Source organism: Felis catus, chromosome B3, assembly GCF_018350175.1.
Source record: "Felis catus isolate Fca126 chromosome B3, F.catus_Fca126_mat1.0, whole genome shotgun sequence".
Taxonomy (NCBI): Eukaryota; Metazoa; Chordata; class Mammalia; order Carnivora; family Felidae; genus Felis; species Felis catus.
The window spans coordinates 34,307,619-34,332,746 of NC_058373.1; the positions used below are offsets into that span (position 1 = coordinate 34,307,619).

The 25,128-nt window shown below is 45.4% G+C and overlaps 1 protein-coding gene across 6 annotated transcripts in view; it reads right to left on the minus strand.

Moving 5' to 3' along the window:
- Positions 1–25,128, minus strand: part of THSD4 (thrombospondin type 1 domain containing 4) — a 576,883-nt gene that overhangs the window by 308,500 nt on the left and 243,255 nt on the right. For all 6 annotated transcript variants that reach the window (XM_023255096.2, XM_045059086.1, XM_045059083.1 and 3 more), the window contains one exon: positions 7,221–7,357. In XM_023255096.2, the coding sequence (XP_023110864.2) occupies positions 7,221–7,357 (137 nt within the window). The remainder of the gene's footprint in view (positions 1–7,220; positions 7,358–25,128) is intronic.

Here is a 25,128-nt window from a genome sequence, read left to right on the forward strand (position 1 = left end):
GCTGCCCATTCCTTCAGAAAGCTAGGGGGAAGTGCCCTAAATTCCTCTCTCTGGTAGACAGACCACCAGGAAGGGCAGGTTGATGCTCTGGATATCCTGACCCAATTTTACCTGGGCAGCCCCTCTTTCACTTGCTTTCATCTTGGAGATCCTGGTTGACCCCAAAACCTGCTCTTAGTATCATCCAGTTTCCAGGAGAGTCTTTCAGCCGGCAGGGAATCACTTAATGGAAGCCTTTCTATTGCTAAAGCCAGAATGTGTTCGGGAAGACATGTGGGCTCTTTGGAAGACCGAAGTTTGGCACCATAAAGGGGACACCAGATTAACCTAAGGGCAGAGGGCAGGAAGAAGGCACAAAGGGTTCATCTCCATATCTATCAGCTCCGGAGTACTACGTGGGTCCTGGGTCCTGAGCTGCAGACTTGGTGTACAACTTCTCCCATAAAGGGGACGCCAGATTAACCTAAGGGCAGAGGGCAGGAAGAAGGCACAAAGGGTTCATCTCCATATCTATCAGCTCCGGAGTACTACGTGGGTCCTGGGTCCTGAGCTGCAGACTTGGTGTACAACTTCTCCCATCCCTGGGGACCTACTAGCACCACCTCCATCTGTTACCTCGACCCTTGCCCTCCCCTACAGTCCATCTAAGGGGGGCCTCCTCACCAGTTCTCCATCACAGTTCCCCCATTAATTTCATAATGCTCGTCAAAATTTGTAATTCTTTTGCCTGTTAACCAACCTTTCCTATTACTTTTTCCATTAGGTTTTAAACTCAGTGTGGGGAGGAACCGTGTTAATCTTTTCTACTGTTTTATCCCCCAGGCCCAGCCCAGTGTACATCAGGGAGCAGTTAAGATTATTTTCGGGGCGCCTGGGTGGCTCAGTCGGTTGAGCGTCTGACTTCGGCTCAGGTCGTGATCTCGAGGTCCGTGAGTTCGAGCCCCGCGTCGGGCTCTGTGCTGACAGCTCGGAGCCCGGAGCCTGTTTCAGATTCTGTGTCTCCCTCTCTCTGACCCTCCCCCGTTCATGCTCTGTCTCTCTCTGTCTCAAAAAGAAATAAACGTTAAAAAAAAATTTTTTAAAAAGATTATTTGTTGAGTTAATTAATAATCATACCATAGTGCTTGGGCTGTTAATGCTTAATTAATAAGCATGCATCAACTAAGAAATGTAACCAGAGTTTTTATGCTAGTGGTGGTCCCAATGACTGAAAGTGAGAAAAATCATTGATAATGGGAAAGAAGCACACTTTGTCAGTTTTACTTGAGGTGTCAGTTTCAGATGTCAAGAGGTCCTGAGAACAAGGCCTGGGAGCTAACATTTCAATGCTTCTTTAATCCTATTCTTGATTATTTGTAGGAAAAGAGGTTTACACAGCCAGTTTCTAACTTGTTCTTTTCATTCATTCTTTCATATGATTTAAGAATATTTACTGAATAATCTTAACATGTTAATTAAGCACTGAAGATACAAATACACAAGACACTTGTTGCCTCTACTGTAGGATTCAGACATGTGTCAAAATAACTGTAACATAATATGATACGCACTTTAATAGTCACAAATAGAACACCGTTTGCTGGGGGTGGGAATGCAGGTGGGAGCCCACAAAGTATCCCATAAGCTCGAAATTCAAGCCAAGTAAAAGGTCTCCACCTTATTTCAAGGCCGATCATGCAGACGTCTGGCAAAGGGGAGAACATTTTATCCAACACAATTATTCTCTTGGTTCTATTCAGGTAGCAAAAGAACTATAAGCAAAGTCCACAAAAGAAAAAAAAAAAAAAGAAGCAACTTAGGGCAAAGGGGCAGAGAAGTGAGCAGGGGGTACCTACCCATTCGGCTCAGGAAAGCACAATATTGTGAATGATGGCCTGAACACACACGAGCGTGCACAAACCCCATTCTGTCATCCTTCCCGGTCAGGGCAGCACGCGGGTCCAGAGCTTATCTCTGAACATTTGGAAACAGTTACCTTGCTTTAATTTACTGAATAAATCTGACACCGTCTGCGGATGTGTCCAGATTGAAGGCGAGCAGTGTCCCCGCTGGGAGAGGAGGTGTGAAGGCCCCCGCTGAGTGCGGGCGGACGGTGGGCCTCAACCAGCGCCCTGCATGGGAGGTGATGACCCACCGGGGACGAGAGGTGGAAGTCTGAGGGCAGAAGGGGTTCTTTTCCCTCCACAGAAGGCACCTTCGGAATGTGTGTACTCACACTGGCTTCGTTCCTTCCTGCCTTTGCTCTGAAGGGACTCAAGAAATTCAGAATGAGCAAAATAAAACAGGACGAGGGATGGAGAGCCTGGCAGAGGCCAAGAATTTTCCCCGACCTTTGAGGCCTTGGGTTCTGGGGATCTGGCCAAGGGGGCTTCGTGTCCTTGTTTTAGCTGCACTCGATTGCCCATCCCAGCCAAAAAAGAGAAAACTCTGTGCTGGTTACAAGACTAATTTCATTTGTTGCAATCCAACAGACTGAGTCACCAAGACCTCAATTCATTTACACATTTATTTTAAGCACCTTTTCAATGGTAGGCATTTTGCTAAAGCAAAATGGCTAGAATGGCTCCCAGCTTGCTGGGTGGGAGGTGGGGGCAATGGGAACAAACAGTTACAAGCAGTGGGGACAGAAGAATGGAAACAGGGCTCAAGGGGGTCAGCCAGTACTCTGCCCAGACTCTGCTTCTGGGCAGAATCCACCAAGTGGACCAAGAGTGGACACAAGGCCGAGGGGACAGCATGTACGTTCTGTTGGACACGAAACCCTGTCGGCCTGCTCGGTCTGGGGGGTAACATGTCCCAGCCCAGCCAGCACTGGAGGCCCGGGGAGGCCAGGCAGGAGACAGATGATGCAGGACCTAGACTTGATTCCTATAGGCGAGGGGGAGCCACGCATGGAATTTAAGCAAAAGACAGACATGTCCTGATACACGTTTCGAAAAAGGAGCCTGTTTAGGAAAGAGGCAGTGAGGAAAATAAACTCAGAAGAGGAGACGTAGCTAAATAAAGCACATGGGTTTCTTCCCATCACATACAAACGACTCTTCCTATTCTGATGAACAGTTCAGCCTAAAAAACGAATTATTGGTAGTCAAACTGCCAGGTAGCCCTTATTGCCTGACTCAGCTCAGCGTTGTAACAGTCCTCTGTAGAATAGGGACTGATAATTCCCACTGACTGAGTTATTGTGAAGACGGGTGGATTAATGATATCATTTTTTGGAAACAGATTCTTTAAAAAACTTTTTTTTAATGTTTATTCATTTTTGAGGGGGAGAGAGGGAGAGAGAAAGGGCTACCGGAAGAGGGGCAGAGAGAGAGGGAGACACAGAATCGGGAGCGGGCTCCAGGCTCTGAGCTGTCAGCCCAGAGCCCGACACGGGGCTTGAACTCACGCACCATGAGATCGTGACCTGAGCGCAAGTCAGACACTTAACTGAACCACCCCGGCGCCCCAGATATCATCATGAATGTAAAGCACACGGCGCAGCGTCTGGAACACAACACACACTCAGAAAAGGCTCCTAGCTAGCCATATCCTCTCCCACATCTTCCTCCTCCAAGGTTTTGCATTGGCCTATTTATTGCAAGGCATCCTCAAGGCCTGTTTCTTCCCCACCAAAGGCTTTTTGTTGGGGGGAGGAGAGTGGGTCTTGGGGTGGTTCTCACTTTCAGGACCACTCAAGTCCAGAAGTCAGAGGTTTCTGTAAGGCTGCTCTCTAGGGAGCTCAGAGTGTTTTCCTCTTCTAGTTCTTTCAAATGCCTGCTGTACCACCGAAGAGAAACTTCCATCTAGTGTTATTAAGTTGTGAGCAAAAAGAATGCATGTATCAGCAAACTATTAAAATTCAGAATTATTTAGACAGTTCAAAGCTGTGACCAAGCAAGAAAAAAAAAAATCACAGTACAGTTAACGTGATGCTTAACAGAAATGATTACTGTGCTCTGTTAATTACACGTAAATGCTATTTCGTTCCCATAAATGACAGTAATGACTGGGCAGGACCAGAAGTGCCTTAGAGACTTCTTTGAAGATTGGCCGGATATTCCTATTTGACGTCTACAGGGAAGGGGTCAAGTTGAGCAAGGTATAGGGTCTCTGTGGGCTTCAGATACATTCTCTTGCTTGAGGAAAAGACCGTTCTTTCCCCTCAAAGCCTATCCATATGCAGTCCTTAACCTGAAGACAACTTTTGGGATCCTTCAGTCCCTGTCAAGAAAAGAAGGCATCACCCAGCACCGAGGGACTGGTAAGGGACCCCCATTTTCTGCAGCCCTCCCGCCCCTCACCTGCCAGTTCTGGGATGTCTGCATTCTTCCTGCCCCTCTTCCAACTCTTGGATCTAAAACACAGAGGAGGTCCAGCAACAGTGTAAACACAGGCCGGCCAGGGAGCGCTCTGCCGGCATAGGAACACAGCATTCCAGCTTGCACGGGGTGGGCCTGGGGCCTTTCTCTGGCTTGGTGTCCAGGGGGACGACGCCATTCCCTCTCAGCTACTCTTCTGTGGGTTTAGCTCGTACTCTTATTGAATGCTTGTTGCCCTTCATTAACTTCCGTAGCAGGCCTGGCTTTGCTTTTCAACTTTCTGTGGCCAGCAGAGGCCTTCTGGAGCTATTTCAGATGCGGACGCTCCTGTCCGGGAGGGACAGCTCTCTCAGCCACAAGTCAGTGAGGCAGAGATACCCATGTGGATTCTGGGCTTCCAATCAAATATTCAGAAAAGGACACTGTACCCTTTGAAAGCTGCAAAGTAAACAGACCTTCAGCTTAGGAAGCAAACGTACTTCTGATTATTTAAATTTAAGTTCTAAAGAGGACGGGACAGTCCGTGATTCCAGCAACTTCAGTGAGGGAAGTTTCAGGCAAGTGCACAGAGAGCAAATACGCAGCGATATCAAAGCGGTCCTTGTAACGTCAAATTCCTATTAACCTGCCCGCATGCTAAGGAATGTCTGTCTTGATCTTTGAGCAATTATCATCTACAAACTGTGCTGCCCTGCAGCCCCGATGGTGTTCGACAATCAGCGAGGATCCACACCCGCGTCCTTATGAGTGTTTGTTTTTCCTTCGTATCATCAGGTCAGAGACCCTTAAGGCAGCACTGAGAAAACACGACGCCCCTGCCCCTCTGGTGGAAAGCCTCCTTCCAAGTCACGACGCCACTCTGTATTTATGTTTCTGACTCTCTGTCAGCCGTATTCTCATCAAAGTATCCTTTAAAACGGTTGCCACTTGTGGCCCAGAAGCCTTAGCATCCTGTTGGAAGGACAGACATTCAGGCCCCTCTCCCCAGCCCTGCCGAATCAGAATCTGTTGTCCCCTAGCAGCTCACTCTAGAGTGTGGGAACACACGCCAGCGTTCCCCTGACAGGATGTGAGTCTCATAAATCCATAATCTACCAACGAAAAAATAAACAAAGCAAATGCTTTTGCATAGGCAACTCAAATCCAGTAGGACCTCTGTGGGCATAAACAATCTATTAATACTAATCAGTGTCAGCTGCTTACTAAACGCCAGACCTGTTACAAGGGCCCTGCATGTATGGGTTCACAACTGTGCACCGAGACACAGGAGGTAGGTATTGCCCTCCTCACGTTGCACAGGCACAGAGAGCTTTTATGACCTGTGCGAGATCAACACAGTAAATCACACAGTGGAAGAGGCAGGATTTGAATCCGGGCAGTCTGACTTCCCGAGGGCATGTGTTTAACCATTACCCTACACCACCCCCCGGCAGTGTGCACCTGTATTCAGGAAATGAACAGCAGACTCGGGGCCTGAAAGGAAAAAGCTATGTTGCTGTAAGGGCCACCATTTCAGGCTCAGTCACATTTAGAAGCAGAGACCAGCTGAGCTGGAGATCAAAACCTCTAAAAGAACCCTCTTGGGTATTATCTGAAGTCAGTGAGGTGCGGAGAGGATGTGTGGTTCTCCCAAAGGGGTGGAAAATGGAGGCCGGACAGGTCTCAGCCCCGACGGTTCTTCCCACCACGCTCACTTACCCCTTCTGTGCCACGTCCTTCTTCTTTTGGGGTTTTGCTCTTCCAAAGCCCCTTCACACCCACCAGATACAAAAGTGACAGCTGTTCCCTTCTGAACTTTCATTCAACATCTGAGCGTCTCTGCACTGCTTTAATAAGTCATTTTGCAACCTATTTAAAGCCTCCTCATTAAAAAACAAGTCTTGGGGCACCTGGGTGGCTTAGTTGGTTAAACGTCTGACTTCGGCTCAGGTCACGATCTCGTGGTTCACGAGTTCAAGCCCTGCATCAGGCTCTCTGCTGACAGCTCAGCGCCCCCCCCACCGACCCCCACCTCCTCTCTCAAAAACAAGTCTGGAAAGGGAAGACTGTGCTTATTGATCAACCTTTAGTAACTTTGATACTGAGCAATTACATACAGAGTGTAACAGGAACTTTCAGAGGTGATAACCAAAGAGCTCTTCCTTTGATGAAAGTCAAGCCTGCCAGCTACTGAGTGTTCATTAAGATGGAGTTTTAGTCTGGGCCCCAAAGAGTCATGTACCTGCTAGAGGCTTAGATCCGCCGATACATTGATAGACAAAGAAGGGTGGCAGTTCCAGGCCCAAATTAAAGCGGCTATGGAATCTGGACCACCTCATCTAAGGTGCCTATTTCTGGCCAAATGGTGCTTTCCGTCACTGGTTAGCACCCCACAAGGACTCTCAAGCCCCATGTATTTGCAGAATGCAGGGCAAGGAGTTCCTGGAACACACTTCATGGGTCCGAAGGGGCTGAAAATTCCCGTTTGAAGTACTCCTCTGCTGCAAAAGGCAGGGAACACCTTTCACTTGGAAGCCTGCCCATCTGGTGGGAGGCAAGAGATAGAAGACACACCATGCCCTTAAAATGCCACCCTCATGATGCCCACCGTTTCTTGACTGATCTGGCAGAGCCTTTCATCACCTCCACTTCAAAGGCGAGGAAGGATCACCGAGTCCCTCTGGATGCACAGGGTGTACATATAAATCACTCAATACTTGAAATACCAGACCGAGCCGTGGCGACTCCCAAGGATCAAAAACACAGAGAGGACCAATCTGCCCTATCTTAGCCTGCTTCTCCCAGAGCTCGTGGTTCCGTGCCCCTGTGGGTTGTGGGGCAGCAGCGGGTCACAGCTTGGCCACCCATAATGGAGTTGGCAGTCTCAGATCAAACACCCTGAGAACGTGCTACAGACACCCAGCCCGGGGCACTTACCTTGCACTGCCCAGACACGCAGATGGCCGTGCCATTCTGGTCACAGGGGGTACCGTCAATGACCTTCTCGGCTTGCCGGACATAGAAGCGGTAGCCCATCGCCTGGCAGTTCAACTCACACTTCCGATTGCCCTTTACTACCAAAAAAAAAAAAGAAAGAAAGAAAGAAAAAAAAAAGCATCTTTTTTTTCTTCTGGTATTCTGCACTGAGATAAAATTCACATGACATAATAACATAAAAATAAACATTTTAGCCAAAGTGTACAATTCAGTGGTGTTGAGCCTATTCCCCATGTTGTACAACCATCACCACTAATTCCAGAACATTTCTGTCACCCCCAGAAAACAGCCCTGGACCTGTTCGCTGTCATTCCCTCCGGACCTTGGCAACCACCCATCTACTTGCTATCTATGGGTTTGCCTATTCCAGACGTCTCATAATCACACACTTTAAAAAGACTGCATCAGGGGCACCTGGGTAGCTCAGTTGGTTGAGCATCTGACTCTTGGTTTCGGCTCAGGTCATGATCTCACAGTTTCATGAGTTCAAGCCCCACATCAGGCTCTATGCTGGCAGCACAGAGCCTGCCTGGGATTCTCTCTCTCCCCCTCCCTCTCTGCCCCTCCCCCACTCACGCTATCTCTGTCTCTCTCAAAATAAATAAACTTACAAAAATAAAAAATAAATAAATAAAAACTTCATCCAAGTTACTAGATCTCCCCACAGTTGCTGGTCGAGGGAAGGGATTGTGTCTTGATCTATGGGCATATAGTAGACATTCGATGCGGAGCAGATATCATAAAGGGATTCTTCAAGAATCCCACGATGCAAATAATAGACTACACTTTTAGAAGTCCTCCCAAGTTTTAACATAGTCACAATTATATCTTACTTATCAGCAATCACAGTGAGCACACAATTTTTATGTTCTGCTTTAAAAAAATTGTTACTGAATATCTACGCAATTATATCATCTTTATGTTCTTTTAAACGGCTAGAGTTTCCTGTAATAATTCCTCCATTATGAGATATTTAAGTGGTTTCCGTATCACCTTGGGTTGAAATCCAAAGTCCTCAGCAAGAGATAAACCATCTGTCAAGAACTGAATCTTGCCTACCTTTATAGTCTCATTTCCTACTGTTTCTCCTTACATCCTTGCTGTGTACCCAACTAAGCACTTCCTCTCTCCAGCTATTGCTTAACTGTTCTTCTGCCTTTGCCTTACTTGGCTAGTGCCAGTTTCTACTTTGCTTTCTTTCCCAGGTCATGTCCTCTAGGAAGCCCTCCGTGGGTCCCGACCTTGCCTGTACATCCAGCCATCTGATCTGGCCCCCTCTACAATAAGGTTAACCAAACTTCACTGAAGCAGAGTCTTGAGGGACCACAGGGACATGCCTGGCATATTCACTTTTGTACCGCCAGCATCCAGTACAGAGGCGGGCACATCGCAGATGCTCTACCAATCCCTGAGGAATAAGAGGAGGGATGAATAAGTAAATACTGGCCTTTTTAAAATTGTATATTTTGCCTTTCTCTCATCTCCCCCAATGAGATATATTCCCTTACAGAGTCCTTCTCTATATTTCTGTTATTTCACACCGAGCCTGGCACACAGTCAGTGCTCAATACATGCTAATTAATTACTGCTGCTACTAATATCTTCAGAACAATTTAGTTGCCTCCAAAATAAGAATGAGAAAAATTTTCAGGCAAGATGTATTTCCATATCCAAAACAGACAAGCCAAGTACATACTGACTTTTTTTTTTTTTTTTAACTGTTTTTGGAGACAAGACTAACGCTTTGCTCAGTCATAGACAGCATGTTCCAGGGTCATGCCTTTGTCTGAAAATCTGATTACTGGATCGGATCACACTGACTCTTTCCTACACAACACAATACATCATATTTTCCCCAGTGTAGCTGCCTGACTGTCATAGCAATGAACTTCACTCCAAAGCCACTGAAAACCACTAACAGGAAATAACATGGAGCCTCTGGGACCACATGGTTTAGGGAACACTGAATCTTCTATGTATGTTAAGCTCTACCTTAGAAGTCAGGAGGCAGGGTTTCGTACCCTGGCTGCCCAAAAGATAGAAGAGGTGATCTTGGAAAAATCCGAGAATACCAAAGATGGAAGTGCCTTCGGGAATCATCTAAAACCAAGTCATCATTTCATAGATTAAAAACATACCACCACAAAGGCCTAAGAAAGGAGGTGACGGGTTAGAGGTAAAGTAGTCCCCAAAGCGTGCTTCCTCAGGTCATCTATCTACCTGGACCCTGCTTCTTCCTTGCCAGCTCTTCATTCTCTGACGTGACAGCAGGAACTATCCAGGTGCATTGCATTCCAAGTGATAACAGCGTCTGAGAGGCAGCCTCAGGAGGGGCCAGAGTTTTGAGTTCTCACTTCTCCTGGCTCTCTCCCAACTACCTCTAGCCTTTGGGATACTAGCTTTTGCAGCCACAATTTTATTTCTCCCTATTCGTAACCATACTACAGAACGACATTCTGAGAACATTCTACATACTGCAGGAGAACATTCTGGCTGAATGGGGGGCAATTACGGCAGAATCTCCAAAAAGCTACATGAAAGTAACCTGGAGGACCGGCCCGAAGTCTGCACCTCTCCTGCCACTAGGTCTGACCCTCTACCTATGTGGCTCAGTGTCCCTGCTGCCTCAGACTTGCAAGAAGGAAAGAGGGGGCTCCTAGCAGATAATAGACCCCTGCGGACAACTGACCGCCTATCAGAACTATCAGACCGCCTGTTGCCTTGGCAATGCTCAACCTAGTGTGTCTCATAAAAGTACACAAGGACTCACTTCTTTAGGCCCTGTGTATACTCCCCAGCCACCTTAAAATTCCACATAAAAACAGGGGCGCCTGGCTGGCTCAGTCAGTTAAGTGTCTGACTTTGGTTCAGGTCACGATCGCGCCGTTTGAGGGTTCGAGCCCCACATCTGGCTCTGTGCTGACAGCTCAAAGCCTGGAGCCTGCTTCGGTTTCTGTCGCCCTCTCTCTCTGCCCCTCCCCCGCTCATGCTCTCTCTCTCTTTCTCTTTCTCTCAAAAATAAATAAAAATTAAAAAAAGTTCTTTTTAAACTACATTAAAACTCTATTTGCAGGGCCTCAGATTAAGTTTTCTCATGGATAATCACTTCATTCCTTTTTTTCTTCTGTGAATATAATTATACTTCTCTATAGAAGAGAAGCCAAGAGCCAAGAGCGTCTTCTCTAAGCAGATCTTGGCTTGGTTTTACCAGCAGAGAGAGAGGGGGAAAACAGAAGAGTGGCCACCAGCGGGGGGCAGCGGGCTGAGAGCAAAGCGGGCATCTCCTTCTCCCCCTGACTCTCTTATTGCTCGCCTTCTCTGTCCTCCCCACCCCCAAAGGGAACACCTTTATATTCCACACACTGAGAGGGTGATTCTGTGTCCCAGGACCAGAAGCCCAGCCTCACCTGGGAACTTGTTGAAAATGTAGATTCTGAGGCCACGCCTCCTAGTCCTGCATCAGAGACTCAGGCAAGCTATATTTTAAATAAGCCCTCAGAGTGATTCTGGTGCACACATTTCACAGCCACTGCTCTAAGAAAAGTCAAACAGTGAGAGAAGAGCTGGAAGCAGCTGACCATTCTTATTTTGAATCAAAGATGTTCAAATTCCACACCCAAGTTTCAAAGATAATATAAGCACTATCTGTAATTAAACTTAGAATTGCCAGGTATCTGGATCCATGATAGCTAAAAAAATCTCTCTTCTTATTAAACTCTGGAGATCACACAAGAAAATTCAGGTTACTTAGAAAAAAACAGCTAAAAACTAAAGGATTTACTCTCAAATACGGTTCAATATTTAAATCACTCCCTGAACTGTGTCCCCTTGGAAAGCCCCCTGATATAAGAGTAAAGACATTTTTCAAGTGATAAAGGGCAAAGGAAATAGAAAAGGAATTAATAGTTACAAAATTTTGGAAGGTGGGAAGCAAAGAACTCATGGAAATGACGTAGCAGACCCAAGAAAACTGATCCTAAGCAGGAATTGAAGCATCGAAGCTACCTAGTATTGTTGCATCTCCAAGAGGTAACTTTGGAAATAGGGCAGAAAGAAGGCCTAAAAACGGGGGGAAAATCTGTAAGGGTGATTAAGAAGTAGTTAGCGATTCCATTTTCCAGAATGGTTAGCTAAAAGCCTCTGAAAATTAACTCCTTCATAAAAGCAATGAGAACGCTATCAAAAGACAGCTGGAGCAGGCTATACTACTATGAGACAAAACAGACTTTAAGACAAAAACTGTTACTAGAGACAAATAGTAGCGTTTTATAATGACAAAAGAGTCAATGCATTAGGAAGACAACAACAGAGCTCCAAAGCACATGAAGCAAAAACTGACAGAACTGAAAGGAGAACTAGGCAATTCAATAAGAATAGTTTGAAATGTTGATACCACACTTTCAATAATGAATAGAATGACTAGACAGAAGATCAGCAAGGAAACAGAAGACTTGAACAGCACTCTGAACCAACTAGACCTAATAGCTATCTATAGAACATTCTACCCAACAAGAGCAAAACACTCATTCTTCTCAAGTGTACATGAATAGTCTCCAGGAGGGAACAAATGTTAAATAATAAAACAAGCCTTAATAAATTTAAAAGGATTGAAGTCACACAAAATATGTTCACTTGCCGCAATGGAATGAAATTAGAAATCAAAACCAGAGAGGAGTTTGGGGATTTCAAAAATATGTGGAAACTAAACAACATATTTCTAAATAACTGATCAAGAAAAAAAAACACACAAGGGAAATAAGAAAATACTTTGAAGTAAATAAAAATAAAAATACAACACACCAAAACTTACGGGATGCAGATATAGCAGTGCTTGGAGGATAATTTATAGCTGTAAACACCCATGTTAAAAAATCTCAAATCAATAACCTAATCTCCCACATTAAGTACTAGAGAAAGAAGAACAAACTAAACCTAAAGTCAACAGAAGGAAGAAATCTAGAATGGAAATAAATTATATAGAGCAGGGAGAGGCAACAGAGAAAATTAATGAAACTCAGAGTTGGTCTTTGTAAAGATAAACAACATTGACAAACTTTTAGATCGGCTAAGAATAAAAGAGAAAAGACTCAAAACACTAAAATCAGGAACGAAGGGGGAACATTACTATTGATTTTATAGAAACAAAAAGGACTTCTAACCAGGGCAGTTAGACAAAAAAAAAAAAAAAAAAAAAAGAAAGAAAAGAAAAGAAAAGAAAAAGCATCCAGATTGAAAAGGAATAAGTAAAACTATCTGTATTCACAGATGACCTGATCTTGTATATAAACCAGACAATTTAAATGCACCAAAAAAGTATCTGAATTAATAAAAAGTTCATCCAAGTTACAGGATATAAGATCAATATGCAAAACTCAATTGTATTTCTATGCACTATCAATAAACAATCTGAACATGAAATTAAGAGAACAATTTCATTTACAACAGCATCAAAAAGAATGAAACGTTTGGGAATAAATTTAACACAGGAAGTTTAAGACTTATACACTGAAAACTACAAAATATTTTTGAAAGAAACTAATAAAGATCTAAATAAATGGGAAGACATTCCATGTTCATGAATCAAAAGACTTAAGATTGTTAAGACGGCAATGCTCCCCAAAGTGATCTATAGGTTCAACACAATTTCAGTCAATATACCAGCTGTCTTTTTTTGCAGAAATTGACTGGCTGATCCTGAAATGGATAGGGAAATGCAAGGGACCAATAGCTAAAATAACCTTGGAGAAAGAAAGAGTGGAAGACTCATACTTCTTGATTTTGAATACTACGACAGTACAGCAATGGAGACAGTCTGATATATAAATTGATGGAATAGAATGGAGAGACCAAAAATAAACCTTCATATATATGGTCAATTGACTTTTGACAAAAGTTCCAAGACAATTCAATGAGAGAAAAATAGTCTTTGCAATAAACAGTGTTGGGATAGCTTTGCATATCTACATGCAAAAGAATGAAGCTGGACCCCTACTTCACATCATATATAAAAATTAACTTAAAATGGAACATCAACCTAAATGTAAGAGCTAAAACTACAAAATTTTTACAAGAAACCTAGGCATAAGTCTTCATGATAGTCAATTCATCAATGGTTTTTTAGATAATATGATATCAAAAGCACAAGTAACAAAAAAATAGCTAAGTCGGGCTTCATCATAGAACTCCATTGGGAAAATGAAATGACAACACAAGTAATGGGAAAAAATTTTTGCAAATCATGTATCAGGGACTTGTATCTAGAATCTGTAAACAACTTTTATAACTCAACAATGAAAAGACAATTCAATTAAAAAAAATGGACAAAGAATTTGAATAGACACCTCTCCCACAAAGATACATAAATGGCCACCAAGCACAGGAAATGATGCTTAATATCATTCATCATTAAAGAAATATAAATCAAAGCCATGATGAGATAACATTTCACACACACTAGGATGGCTACAATTAAAAAGACACTAGGAAGAGTCGAAAAGGATGTAAAGAAATCAGAACCTTTGTACAATGCTAAAAGGACTGTAAAATGGAAGGGCTTTTTTGGAATAAATTTGGCAGTTTCTCAGAATGTTTGACACAGTGTTACCTTATGACCCAGCAATTCCACTGCTAGGTATCCAACTATGAGAAATGAAAACACACGTCAAAAAAATGTGTACGTGAATATGCATAACAGCATTATTCACAACAGCTAGAAAGTGGAAGCAATATAAATGTCCCTCAACTGATGAATAAATACATAAAATGTGTTTTACCCATATGTGGAATATTATTGGACAACAGAAAGGAAATATGTACTGATACATGCTACAACATGGATGAACTTTGAAAACAGTGTGCTAAATGAAAGAAGTCAGTCACAAAAAGTCACCTATTGTCTAATTACATTTATTTATTCATTCATTCATTCATTCATTCATTTAATTTTTGAGAGAGAGAGAGAGCACAAGCGGGGGAAAGGGCAAAGGGAGAGACAGAGAGAGACAGAATCCTAAGCATGCTTCACACTGATACGGGGCTTGATCCCACAACCCTGGGACTGTGACCTAAACTGAAATCGATTGTCACTCAATTGACTGAGCCACCCAGGTGCCCCTAATTACATTTATATGAAATACTCGAAATAGGCAAATCTATAGAGGCAGAAGGTAGATTAGTAGTTGCCAGAGGACAGAATGCAGCGCAAATGCTAATGGGTATGGACTTTCATCTTGGGGTCCATACTGAAATTATTTAGTGGTAATGGTTGCACAATTTTCTAACTATACTAAAAACACTAAATTGTAGTATTTAAATTGGTGGCTTTTATGATATATGAATTTTATCTCAATAAAGCTGTTATTAAAAAAAAAAAAAAAAGGCAGCAGCAGCAGTTAGTTTCGTAGATCTCCAGGAAATCAACAAATAAATAACTCAAAAAAATTTCTGTTTCCAGAATGAAGGAGCCCATCAAGTGCCCAGGACAATGGTGTTAGGTGTAGGACTTGATTTTACCCTACTTGTAATTAATAAGTTAGCCTGTTATGTTTCATGGGTATAGACAGAGGATATGAGACTCCTGAGTCAGAGGGGCACCTGGGTGACTTAGTCGGTTGGGAATCCAACTCTTGATTTCTGCTCAGGTCATGACTTAACAATTCCGCTCACATGAGCTTGCTAGAGATTGAGCCCCGAGGCGGGCTCTATGCTGACAGCACAGAGCCTGCTTGGGATCCTCTGTCTCCCTCTTTCTCTGTCCCTCTCCTGTTCACGTGCTCTCTCTCTCTCTCAAAAATAAATAAATACATTAAAAAAAAAAAGACTCCTGAGTCAGAGATAAAGGACTTTATTGCTCTTGGAAGAGCGAACATCACAAGCATTGGCATGTTTGTGTCAGTTCCCCTTGCCCCCACGCCTCACAGGGACATTACACACGTAGGCAAGGAACACTGTGCTTGAGGACCCGATGCGTCTACAGGAAGCAGTAAGGAGCCCTGCTCTTTTGTCCTGGATGGAGATGTTGTCCATTCTTCAAGGTGGCTCACTGAAAACACAATCTTGAGAAATGACCTGGTTAGAGGGTGGGCAAGGCCTGGCATTCTTGGCATACTCCACAAGACCTATAGGAACCTAAGCAGTGTCTCCTAATGAATGGATGATAATGAACAACACCAAGGCACATGGTTGTGGAATTTTAAGACACTTGGGACAAAGAAAAGATAACACAGGCTACCAAAGAGGAAACAACTAAAATGGTGTTGTATTGGATTTCTCAACAACCACTTTGAAAGCTACAAGATAACCGAGCAATGGCTTGTAATTTGTGAAAGTCATTTCTAGAATTTTACATCAATCACCAGAATTCCATATCCAGTCAAATTATCAACCTTTGAGAAAAAATAAAGGCATCTGCAGAAATTCAATTCTTGCACAATTTTCCTCTCATGGACACTTCCTGGAGAACGTGTTCTACCACAATGAAAGAACAAACCAAGAAAGTAGAAGGTGTGGGATCCAGGAAATAGAAGAACTAATCCAGAGGGAATGCTCGGGACTAGGGTGAAAGGGGACCTTAACAAGACAAGTGTGTACGAGGCTAGGACTGAGCAGATCAGAAGGGTCAAGGAGAAGGTGAAATGGAGACAATACTCAATTTTTAAGATACTGATATTTTAGGGGCATCTGGATAGCTCAGTCAGTTGAGTGCCTGACCCTTGATTTCAGCTCAGGTCATGATCCCCAGGGTCATGGGACTGAGCCCCACAGTAGACCTCTACACTGACAACAGACGCATGTTTGGGATTCTCTCTCTCCGCCCCTTTCCCACTTGTGCATGTATGAGTGCATGTGTGCTCTCTCTCAAAGTTAATAAAAACTTAAAGATATTGATAAATCAAATTACTGAGGGAAGATTCACATAATTTCAAAGTGCCTGAGGTTAAATTAGCATGAAGTACCTAGAAAAGAAGACAAGGAGAAAAAGGTGTTTATTAACAACAAAGAAACTAAGGATTTCAGGAGAACAGTAATCACAGCATAGGGAATGGATGCTACAATGTGATGCCCAGATAACCCACCAGCACCACCCAATCCAAGTCAGAATTCCCTCAGCAGCTGGGAGTGCCCCCTGCTGGTAGCTCACAGCTGTGTCTTTCTGGAACTTGCCCTCAGTCTAAGGGACCTGCCTCACGAAAGGTTAAGCCTCTTCCCCAGGGATAGCCAAAGACTGGTCCGTGTGCTGGCACAAAGGCCGACCCTATCTCAATTTTGGGTAACTACGCAAGCTAGCCCAGCACAGAGATGCGCCAATCTGCACCTTGCACCCCCACAGGTGCTGCTGTTCCAGGATCACTCCCCAGTAAACACTGGGCAGGAATCTCCGTCCAGGCTCTGGATCCTGGAGATCTGACCTAAGCTAGTACACCATATGGCTCAGCTGTGAGGAGCGTGCACATAGTCATGCTGTAACTATTCTAAGGTAACTATTCAAAGGTAACTATTCTAGCCTGATTACATAATTACCTCGAGGGGGTGTGGGATGGGGAGTGTGCACACGTGGGGAGGTAGGAGAGGATGATGAAAGCGGATGAATCCTCGTCTTCAACAGAACATATTTGAAATCCGAGAAGTTCACAAGTAACAATGTAAGCAGTATTCATAGATACGAAGGTAAATCAAAAGAACAGCTAAAACAGCTGGAGAGGAAGAAATACTGGGGGAGGGGCAACGTTTGTAGAACTATTTGTTTCTGTGAATGTACACATGGATTAAATGATAAAAGCTAGGGGGCGCCTGGGTGGATCAGTCGGTTAAGCGTCTGACTTCGGCTCAGGTCATGATCTCACGGTTCGTGGGTTCGAGCCCCGCATCGGGCTCTGTGCTGACAGCTCAGAGCCCGGAGCCTGTTTCAGATTCTGTGTCTCCCTCTCTCTCTGCCCCTCCCCCGCTCATGCTCTGTCTCCCTCTGTCTCAAAAATAAAATAAACATTACAAATAATAATAAATGATAAAAGCTAATTTTAAAAACGCGTAAAAAATTCAGGTTCAACAATTCAAGTTCGCAGAAACAGAGTCCTTGTGCACAGTTTCCGTGGATGGTGGATGGTAGGCTTCCTCCCATCTCTGTTCAGAATTAACACAAAACTGTCAGACTTCCCGCCGTCTTTTCGGGAACGTTGCCTAAGTGCGACAGCAAAACAAAATGTTGCTCTCTAGGAAAGCAAAACGTTGCTGCAGTGTGGAGATCCTCGATTTTAGCTAGCAGATCCTGGATTTAAGCTAGCTTTGCTACTTCGGAGGTTTGCATTAGCTAGTAAACAAGAGTGGCAGCAAACAAGATTCAAACCTTTGCCAGAACTGCACATTTCTCCCAGGGAGAAATTTTCGGGTGAGGAAAGAGGAGAGATTCTGTGACTAAACACACGAGGCTATTCTTAGAGAACGGGTAACATCTGTGCTCAGTTTCGGGTCTATTCAAACTTCACAAGTTCACTCCAAGTGTAGCACCGAAACCTTCAGTTCCCAGGCTCAAGTTCCGTGTTTTTTGGTGGAATATAGGATATCCCTGTTCAAGAAAAGCAGCCTCGTAAACGCAGCTCATAAAACTCGGACGTGGCAGGGTACTTACCCAACACATGCTGATGAGTGAAGTGTAAACGAATTAGAAACACGTGGATGCCATGTCTTACGTGTACGTGCAGGGTTGACATAAAATAAAAGGGGTTTGCTCAAAGCTGGGGGCAGGCTTTGCAGCACTGGCTGGCGGTGAATAATCCAGGGCACAGCCAAGCCAGACTTGACCTCTGCCAACTGCATTATCTATGCAGTATTCCTCTTGTTTATGACAAAGGATCTGCCTGCCCTTGAACTTCGCATTCTGGACTAGACGCGGGTGATTACTATTGAAACTGCTTTCCCCCAGACTGCATTTTCCAGGACAAAGTTATGGAAAATAAGATGAGGAACATGTCTCAAAGAGCCCAGACGCTTCTCTGGAATTAGAAAACTGGTCTGAAAAAGTCGGAAGAGAAGAGCGACGAGACTGTCTAATTCTTAGCCTTTCCTGTTCTGAAAGGGAAACTGTTTGGGGCGCATTCTGTCATTAAAACTTAAATGCAAAAACATGCAGCTTATCAATTGCTAATACCCCTAACCTTCTATCCCGCACTTGTAACTATATCATTTAAACTTCAGAAGTTCACATGTTCTTACTTAACTGACAGCCTTGGAGATCTAAATGACTCACAGTGAACAGAAATGTCTTTTTGTAAATCCTGAAAAAGTATTGGCTCGATGTTCCACAGACGGTAAATTCCTCTTAGCATCGTTGCTCACACTTAAACACAGTTCGAGTGTGCGACGCTCGAATGCAGTGGTTCTCAAATGCCAGCGGATTCGGGATCACCTGGAGGTCTCGCCAAAGCACAGACTGACGGACTGACTCCATGCCTACAGTTTCTGATTGATTAAGTCTGGGGTGGAGCCCCAGAATCTGCATTTCTAACAAGTTCCCAGGCGATACCACTGCTGGAACCACACTTTGACAACCACTGCTCTAAGTGAGGCTATTGAACCAGGAAGGAGAACCCAGCCAGCAACCACACCACTGCTCGACACCCTGGGGATGCACCCCCAAAGCTGCCACAAAAAAATGATGCGCGACTGGCTAAATAAAAGGTTACAGTTCTACCCAGGCAAGCCAGCCCGTCAAGACTGCAACCTCCAGGAGGCCTTGCAAGAAGGAAGTTCCCTTCTGAGCTGTACAGCCCATGCTGTGCAGAAGGCAGAGAGAGAAATGGAGCTTCTCTTTCCTTAGCATCTGCATTTGGATCTGGCTGCCGACCCTATTCCCATCTTTTATAATTTTTATATACCTACTGTTTATTGAGCACCTACTGAGTGCCACACCCTTCGATGATCCTAACTCAGCTAATCCACACCTACGGGGGATGAGGGTCAGGCAAGCTCAGTGACTTGCTCCCGAAGCAAAGGTGGTAGGCGGCAGAGCTCCGAGTCGGGCCCAGGTCTGTGGGACTCCAAGGTGCCGGTGTTAACACTGCACCACTACCCGCCCACCCTGTGCTGCAGCCCAAACCTGTTCCAAACTGTTGCCCTGCCAATCGGTTACAGCTGTGAACCACTCGCCCCAGAGTCACCTACTGGTGGCTGCTAGCATTTCTTGGCTACCTGAGGACCTTGTGTCTCTCTCAGGATGGCCAGCTAAAGGAAGCCGGTTTCCTGCCTCACTCCAGTGGCTCCACAAAGTGGCCTCGGCTTCTATTGAGGGTTTCTAAGGCTGAGCACCATGAGTGACTCTCGGTGGGGCCTCTCTAACTTCAGGGTGGGAGCTGCTCACCAGCAAGACCAAAGCATGATTAGAGGGTTGGAACTTCAGCTCCACCCTGACCTCTGGGGAGGGGAAGGGGCCGGAAACTGGGTTAATCACCAGTAACCAATGATTTAATCACTCGTGCCTACATAAGGGATCCTCCGTAAAAACGACAGGGTTCAAAAGTTTCTGGGTTGGCGGAACACGCCCTGGTGCCGGGAGGGTGGCGTGCCCACTGAGGGCCCAGAAGCTCTTCGAGCTCCTTCCCTCACACCCCCCCCCCCCCCCCCCGTGCATTTCTTCCATCGGGCTGTTCCTGGGTTCTATCTCCTTTAATAAACTGGTGACAATAAGTAAGCTGTTCTCCTGAGTTCTGTGAGCCATTCTAGCAAATTATCGAACCTGACAAGGGGGGGGTCATGGGAATCTCCTACTTGTACCCAAGTTGGACAGAAGTGGGTATAACGTGGTGACCCACTACTTGTAAATGGTGTCTGAAGTGGGGGGCAGGCTTGCAGGACAGCTCCTAACCTGTGGGGTCTACACTGACCCTGGGTAGCAGTGGCAGAACTGAATTCAATTGTTGGACATCTGGTTGGTGTCCACAGAGAATTAGAGAATTGCTTGGTGTGGAAAACTCACACATTTGGTTTCAGAAGTGTTGTGAGTAGAAGCAGATCTTGTGTTGTACCTGCCTTCTTCCCATGGCTTCCAGCCTCCAGTGAGGGTCTAAGCTTCTGCTGGTGGAAGCCAGGCCATCGGCTGGGTTGACAACCACTGATACACCTTTCTAGGGCATGCAGTCACTTTCTTAGGGACAGGACACATTTCCGCCAGGGCAGCAAGCACTCGAGAAACCTCTTTCACTCCCTTTATCCGCTCTGCCACCAGGCTGTCATTCATTCATTCTGGATTCTTCTCTTCCCCTTCACTTCTCCTGCCAAGCCCCAGCCCAGGTCCTCATCAGCCTGTGCCAGAAGGGCTTCACAGTCTCCTAACTGATTTCCCGGATTCCAACTCCCTCCCTCCCTTCTCCCCATTTATCCATCTTAAGCTATATTACCCCCCAAAACTTCCTTCTTCAGGAAAGAGGCATGACCCTCTCAAGAACCTGTCCTAGCCCTACACTCTTCTCCCACGAATTCTAAATGAGCACCCTCCCCACTCCAACGCCCTTTCTCCGAATGCCCCGTGCCCCTGCCCCCACCATGGCTTTGCACTTCATCTTGGTTGGTGTCTCTCACATTCTATTCTCTGCTTAAACAAATTCTACCTGACCTTCCAGATGTGGCTCAGTCCACCTGCTCCCGGAAGCTTCCCCGGACTATACTCGCCCCACTGATCTAGCAATCTCTACTCTAAATAGAGTTTCACACCTAGAAAGAACCTATCACTTAATTCTCTCAATTTACACAGCAGAAAACGGAAGCTCAGAAAAGGGAACACATTTGCCCAGAGTCATGCTGTTCGTCAATGACCTCAGCACACTTAAAATGCAGAGGAACTTCTCAATTCATAATAATGATGCCTCACAGGGCTAGTTAGGTAGTACCTGCAGCGTACCAAGTGCTGTATGAGACACTGCCCGGGCATTATTCCCCCTTATCCTCACAACCCCGCAAAAGAGGTATATTATTATTATTATTATTTTAATTTTTATTTATTTTTGAGACAGAGAGAGACAGAGCATGAACAGGGGAGGGGCAGAGAGAGAGGGAGACACAGAATCTGAAACAGGCTTCAGGCTCTGAGCTGTCAGCACAGAGCCCGACGTGGGGCTCGAACTCACGGACTGTGAGATCATGACCTGAGCCGAAGTCGGACGCTTAACCGACCAAGCCACCCAGGCGCCTCAAAAGATCTATTATTATTATTATCCCATTTGACAGGTGTGGCACCGAGGCCCAGAGAGGTTAAGTACCTTGCTAAAACCTGCGCCGCTAGAAAGTGGTGAAGTCAGCAGGGTTCCAACCCAGGTTTGACCCAGAAGCTGAGTTCTGACTCATTGCCTACCGAACCCTGACGTCTTTCATCTGAGTACAAAATTATCTCCCTAAGTAGAAGCTCACTTCTCTGAGGTAAGGGACAGCTCTTCACATGGTACCAGGTATGGTGCAATGCTCATGCATTCACCCAAAAAATACTTAGTAGGCGCCTACTGTGTACCAGGCTCAGGGCCGGGATCTAGGTATGAGCAAGATAACGAGGCAGAGTCTTTGTCCTCATGGGCAGTCCACATCCATTCATTTTATGAGTTCGTTCGCTCAGCCAATATTTACTGCGAGTCTACCTTATTCTGGTACTATCGAAAGTGCCAAGGAAATGATAAGAAAAAGACACCGAGTCCTTGATCTAGTGCAAGTGCACGACCAAGTCCTTCCCTGGTCTCACAGGGAAGGCAGCCGCTCACTAGACATTCACACAACCGTGAGACTGTAACCGGAAGGACGGTTTAGTGGGTGAAGGGGCGGGGAGGAGAGAAGGACCTTCAAGGCAGAGGTATACACGTCTGGCCACAGCCGAGGGGCAGGAGCATGGCCCCCTCAAGGGGGGAGAGACGTCTCCACGGCTGACGCAGAAAGCGAGGGCGGATGTGACGAGAGGGGTCTGTGGAGGCAGAGCCAGGCCGCGCGAGACCGTCGTTCTCACAGAAAGAAGGAACACACATGTGTAGAGGTCTACGAAGCACCGCGGCTGGTGTTCCTCGCACGCTTCCAGAGAGCTGAACACAGAACAGCAGTAGCTTCCTGTTTGGAGAAAGTTGCTAGACACGTAGTCTCCTGGGAATCGGAGAGGCCCGCGTTGTCCGAGTTGCCCAACCTCTTTCTGAAAGGTTTCCTTTTTTCTCTCTTGTCACAGTAAATCTACGGCTGGAAAAAGTGACTGAAAACAAATCCCACTGTGGAAAAAAACGGCACGCTGTTCAAAACTCTTCAAGCTGTGGGACACGTAGTGTTACATCTTAACATGTTACATTTAATAAAAAAGAAACGTTTCAAGGGCGTTCTGTCAGTAGAAGGCCCGGTCGGGCCGAGTGTCAGGAAAGCAGCCTGACAGCTGCCTAGAAGCAGGAGGTCATAACCGGTTTCTTACAGCCTGGGAAAACACACATCTATCGGAGCGGATACGGACATATTAATATACGGAATATACAAATATCCCTCCAGAAAAATGATGTGGCTGGGGTTTTTCCTTGTCAAGAACCGAGGACGTTGAGAGTTCTGAGAAGGAACTCAGGGCAGGGAACTCTGGTACAAATGCCATGGAGAGTAGAAGTCTCAGAAGACGGAGAAATCCAGAAGCAGAGGAAACGACACCACCTGTGCAAGTGATACCCCGAGGAAGGTGGCTTGACTTCCCATCTCCTGCTTTTATCATCTTAGCAAAATATGCATGGGCGTATATGCACGTGTGCATATGTGTACATGTGTGTATATGCATGTGTACCGCGTGTTATGTCGATGTGTGCATATAATGTACATATGTGGGTGCATGATATATATATATTATGTGTATGTTTGTGTATGTGTGTACCAGTTCGTGAATGTGTGTGTGTGTGTGTGTGTGTGTACACATGTATCTTCTAGTCTCATGGCACCAGGCCAAAGCAATCAAGAGTGATAAAAACGGGGTGCCTCGGTGGCTCAGCCTATTGAGCGTCCGTCTTTGGCTCAGGTCATAATCTCATGGTTCGTGAGTTCGAGCCCCATGAGTTTGAGCCCTGCATTGGGCTCTCTGCTGTCAGTGGGGAGCCTGCTTCAGATCTGCTCTTCTCCTTTCTCTCTGCCCCTCCTTCTCTCTCTCTCTAATGTTTAAGTAAACATTAAAAAAAAAAAAGAGTGATAAGGATACAACATGGGCTGGTCCATAAGGTGGAAAAACTTCCTGCATGAATGTGTGGGCAGATGCAGAAAAATCCCCATGCCTGAAAACCAAGCAGTGGTTCTAACAAAAGCTCTGTCTTCTTAACACTTCAGAGCAGACATGGTAAAACATTGGAAAGAGGTTTCAGCAGGAAGAAAGTTTTGATGGCTTCAGGGAAAGAATTAACTAGTGTGACAAATTCACAGAATTTGGTGGGGGGGGGGACCACAAGGGACCCCAGCTTATCTCTCAACGTTTGACAGAAGCCAGTGAGCTGGGCACTGCCCCTGTGAACTGCCCTTGCTCATTAGCAGATGCTTTGCGCCTGGGAGGCAGCTGGAGCTCAGCAGGTATTTCTTGAAGTGATGCTCTCTCATAGCATGCTCCTTCCCAGCTCTCTGGAGGGCTCTTGGGCTCAGCTCTCCCTGTTACGGTTTAATAACACCAACCAAAGAGTGACTTTCATCGTGTTGCCATTCTTATGACAGCCTTCCTGAGTTCTTCACTGTCCTCGGAACATTCACCTAACATGGGTTTCAAGGACATGGTTCTCTACAATTGGATCGCTAACTACTTGATGGTTATTTTCACTGTTCTGGAAACACACCACAGGCACTCTCACCTTTGTGGCTCTCTTTCTTTTGTTTACCTATCCAGAATGTCCTTGACATTCCAATACGCCTACCGAAGCCTCACCTTTAGCATATGTTTGTGAAATGCACACACATAAACATTGTGGCAAGTGCTGTGGAGGCAGAGCCCACGAGGGAATGTGGATAGGGAGGTGAGCTCTGAACTGGAATCTAAAGGAAGAGTTAGTTTATTAGGGAGGGGATGGGAAGCAAGTCATCCTGAAGCAGTGGTACCAACCTATGCAAAGGCCCTGTGGCAGGAGGTGGAATGGAAAGAAGTCAGTGTTGCTGGACAGCAGAGAGTAAGACAGCCAGCAAAGGTGGCTCTCCTTTAGGTCCACAGTCCTCATAACCTCTTTGGATTGGGCTGCTAGATAAAATGCAGAATGCCCAGGAAAAATTTGCAGATATATAACATATATTGCATGGGATATACTTGTACTAAATAATTTTTTTAATGAGTCTGAAATTCAAATTTAACTGAGCCTTCTTCATTTTTATTTGCTAGCAGCCTTACTCTGGACACAACCAAAGGACATATTTTCTATATAACTCATTTGTGTTCTTCATCACAATGGGTCTTATTTTTTAGCGGGCTCGATGTCTTTCTGTCTCTGATGACTTCAATCAGGGAACCTTAGAGCAGGAAAGGTCCTTCTGGAAACCAGCCAACCTGACCTCCTAACTCTCCAGTCAAGAATAGGAGGCTTAGAAAGGTACCCGGAGCTGCTCGAGGTCATAGATAGAGACCCCACTAAGGCTTCCTTCATGCGTACCTGCCGTGCCTAGGACAGCCCGGAGCACATTACAAAAACAGCTTCATCAATTGCCCAGTTGAATTAACAAGCTCATTTACATGCCTCTGTACAGAAGGGGCTGAATAGGCACAACCCCAGACAGCCAGGAGCTTTCCAAACAAAATAAACAGCAAGCCAGACAGAGAAGGGGCCATTTGCACATGCACAAACACGGGGACAGACACAAAGGACCCCAGCAAGTGGCTGCTTCAACCAGCTACATTGCTGCC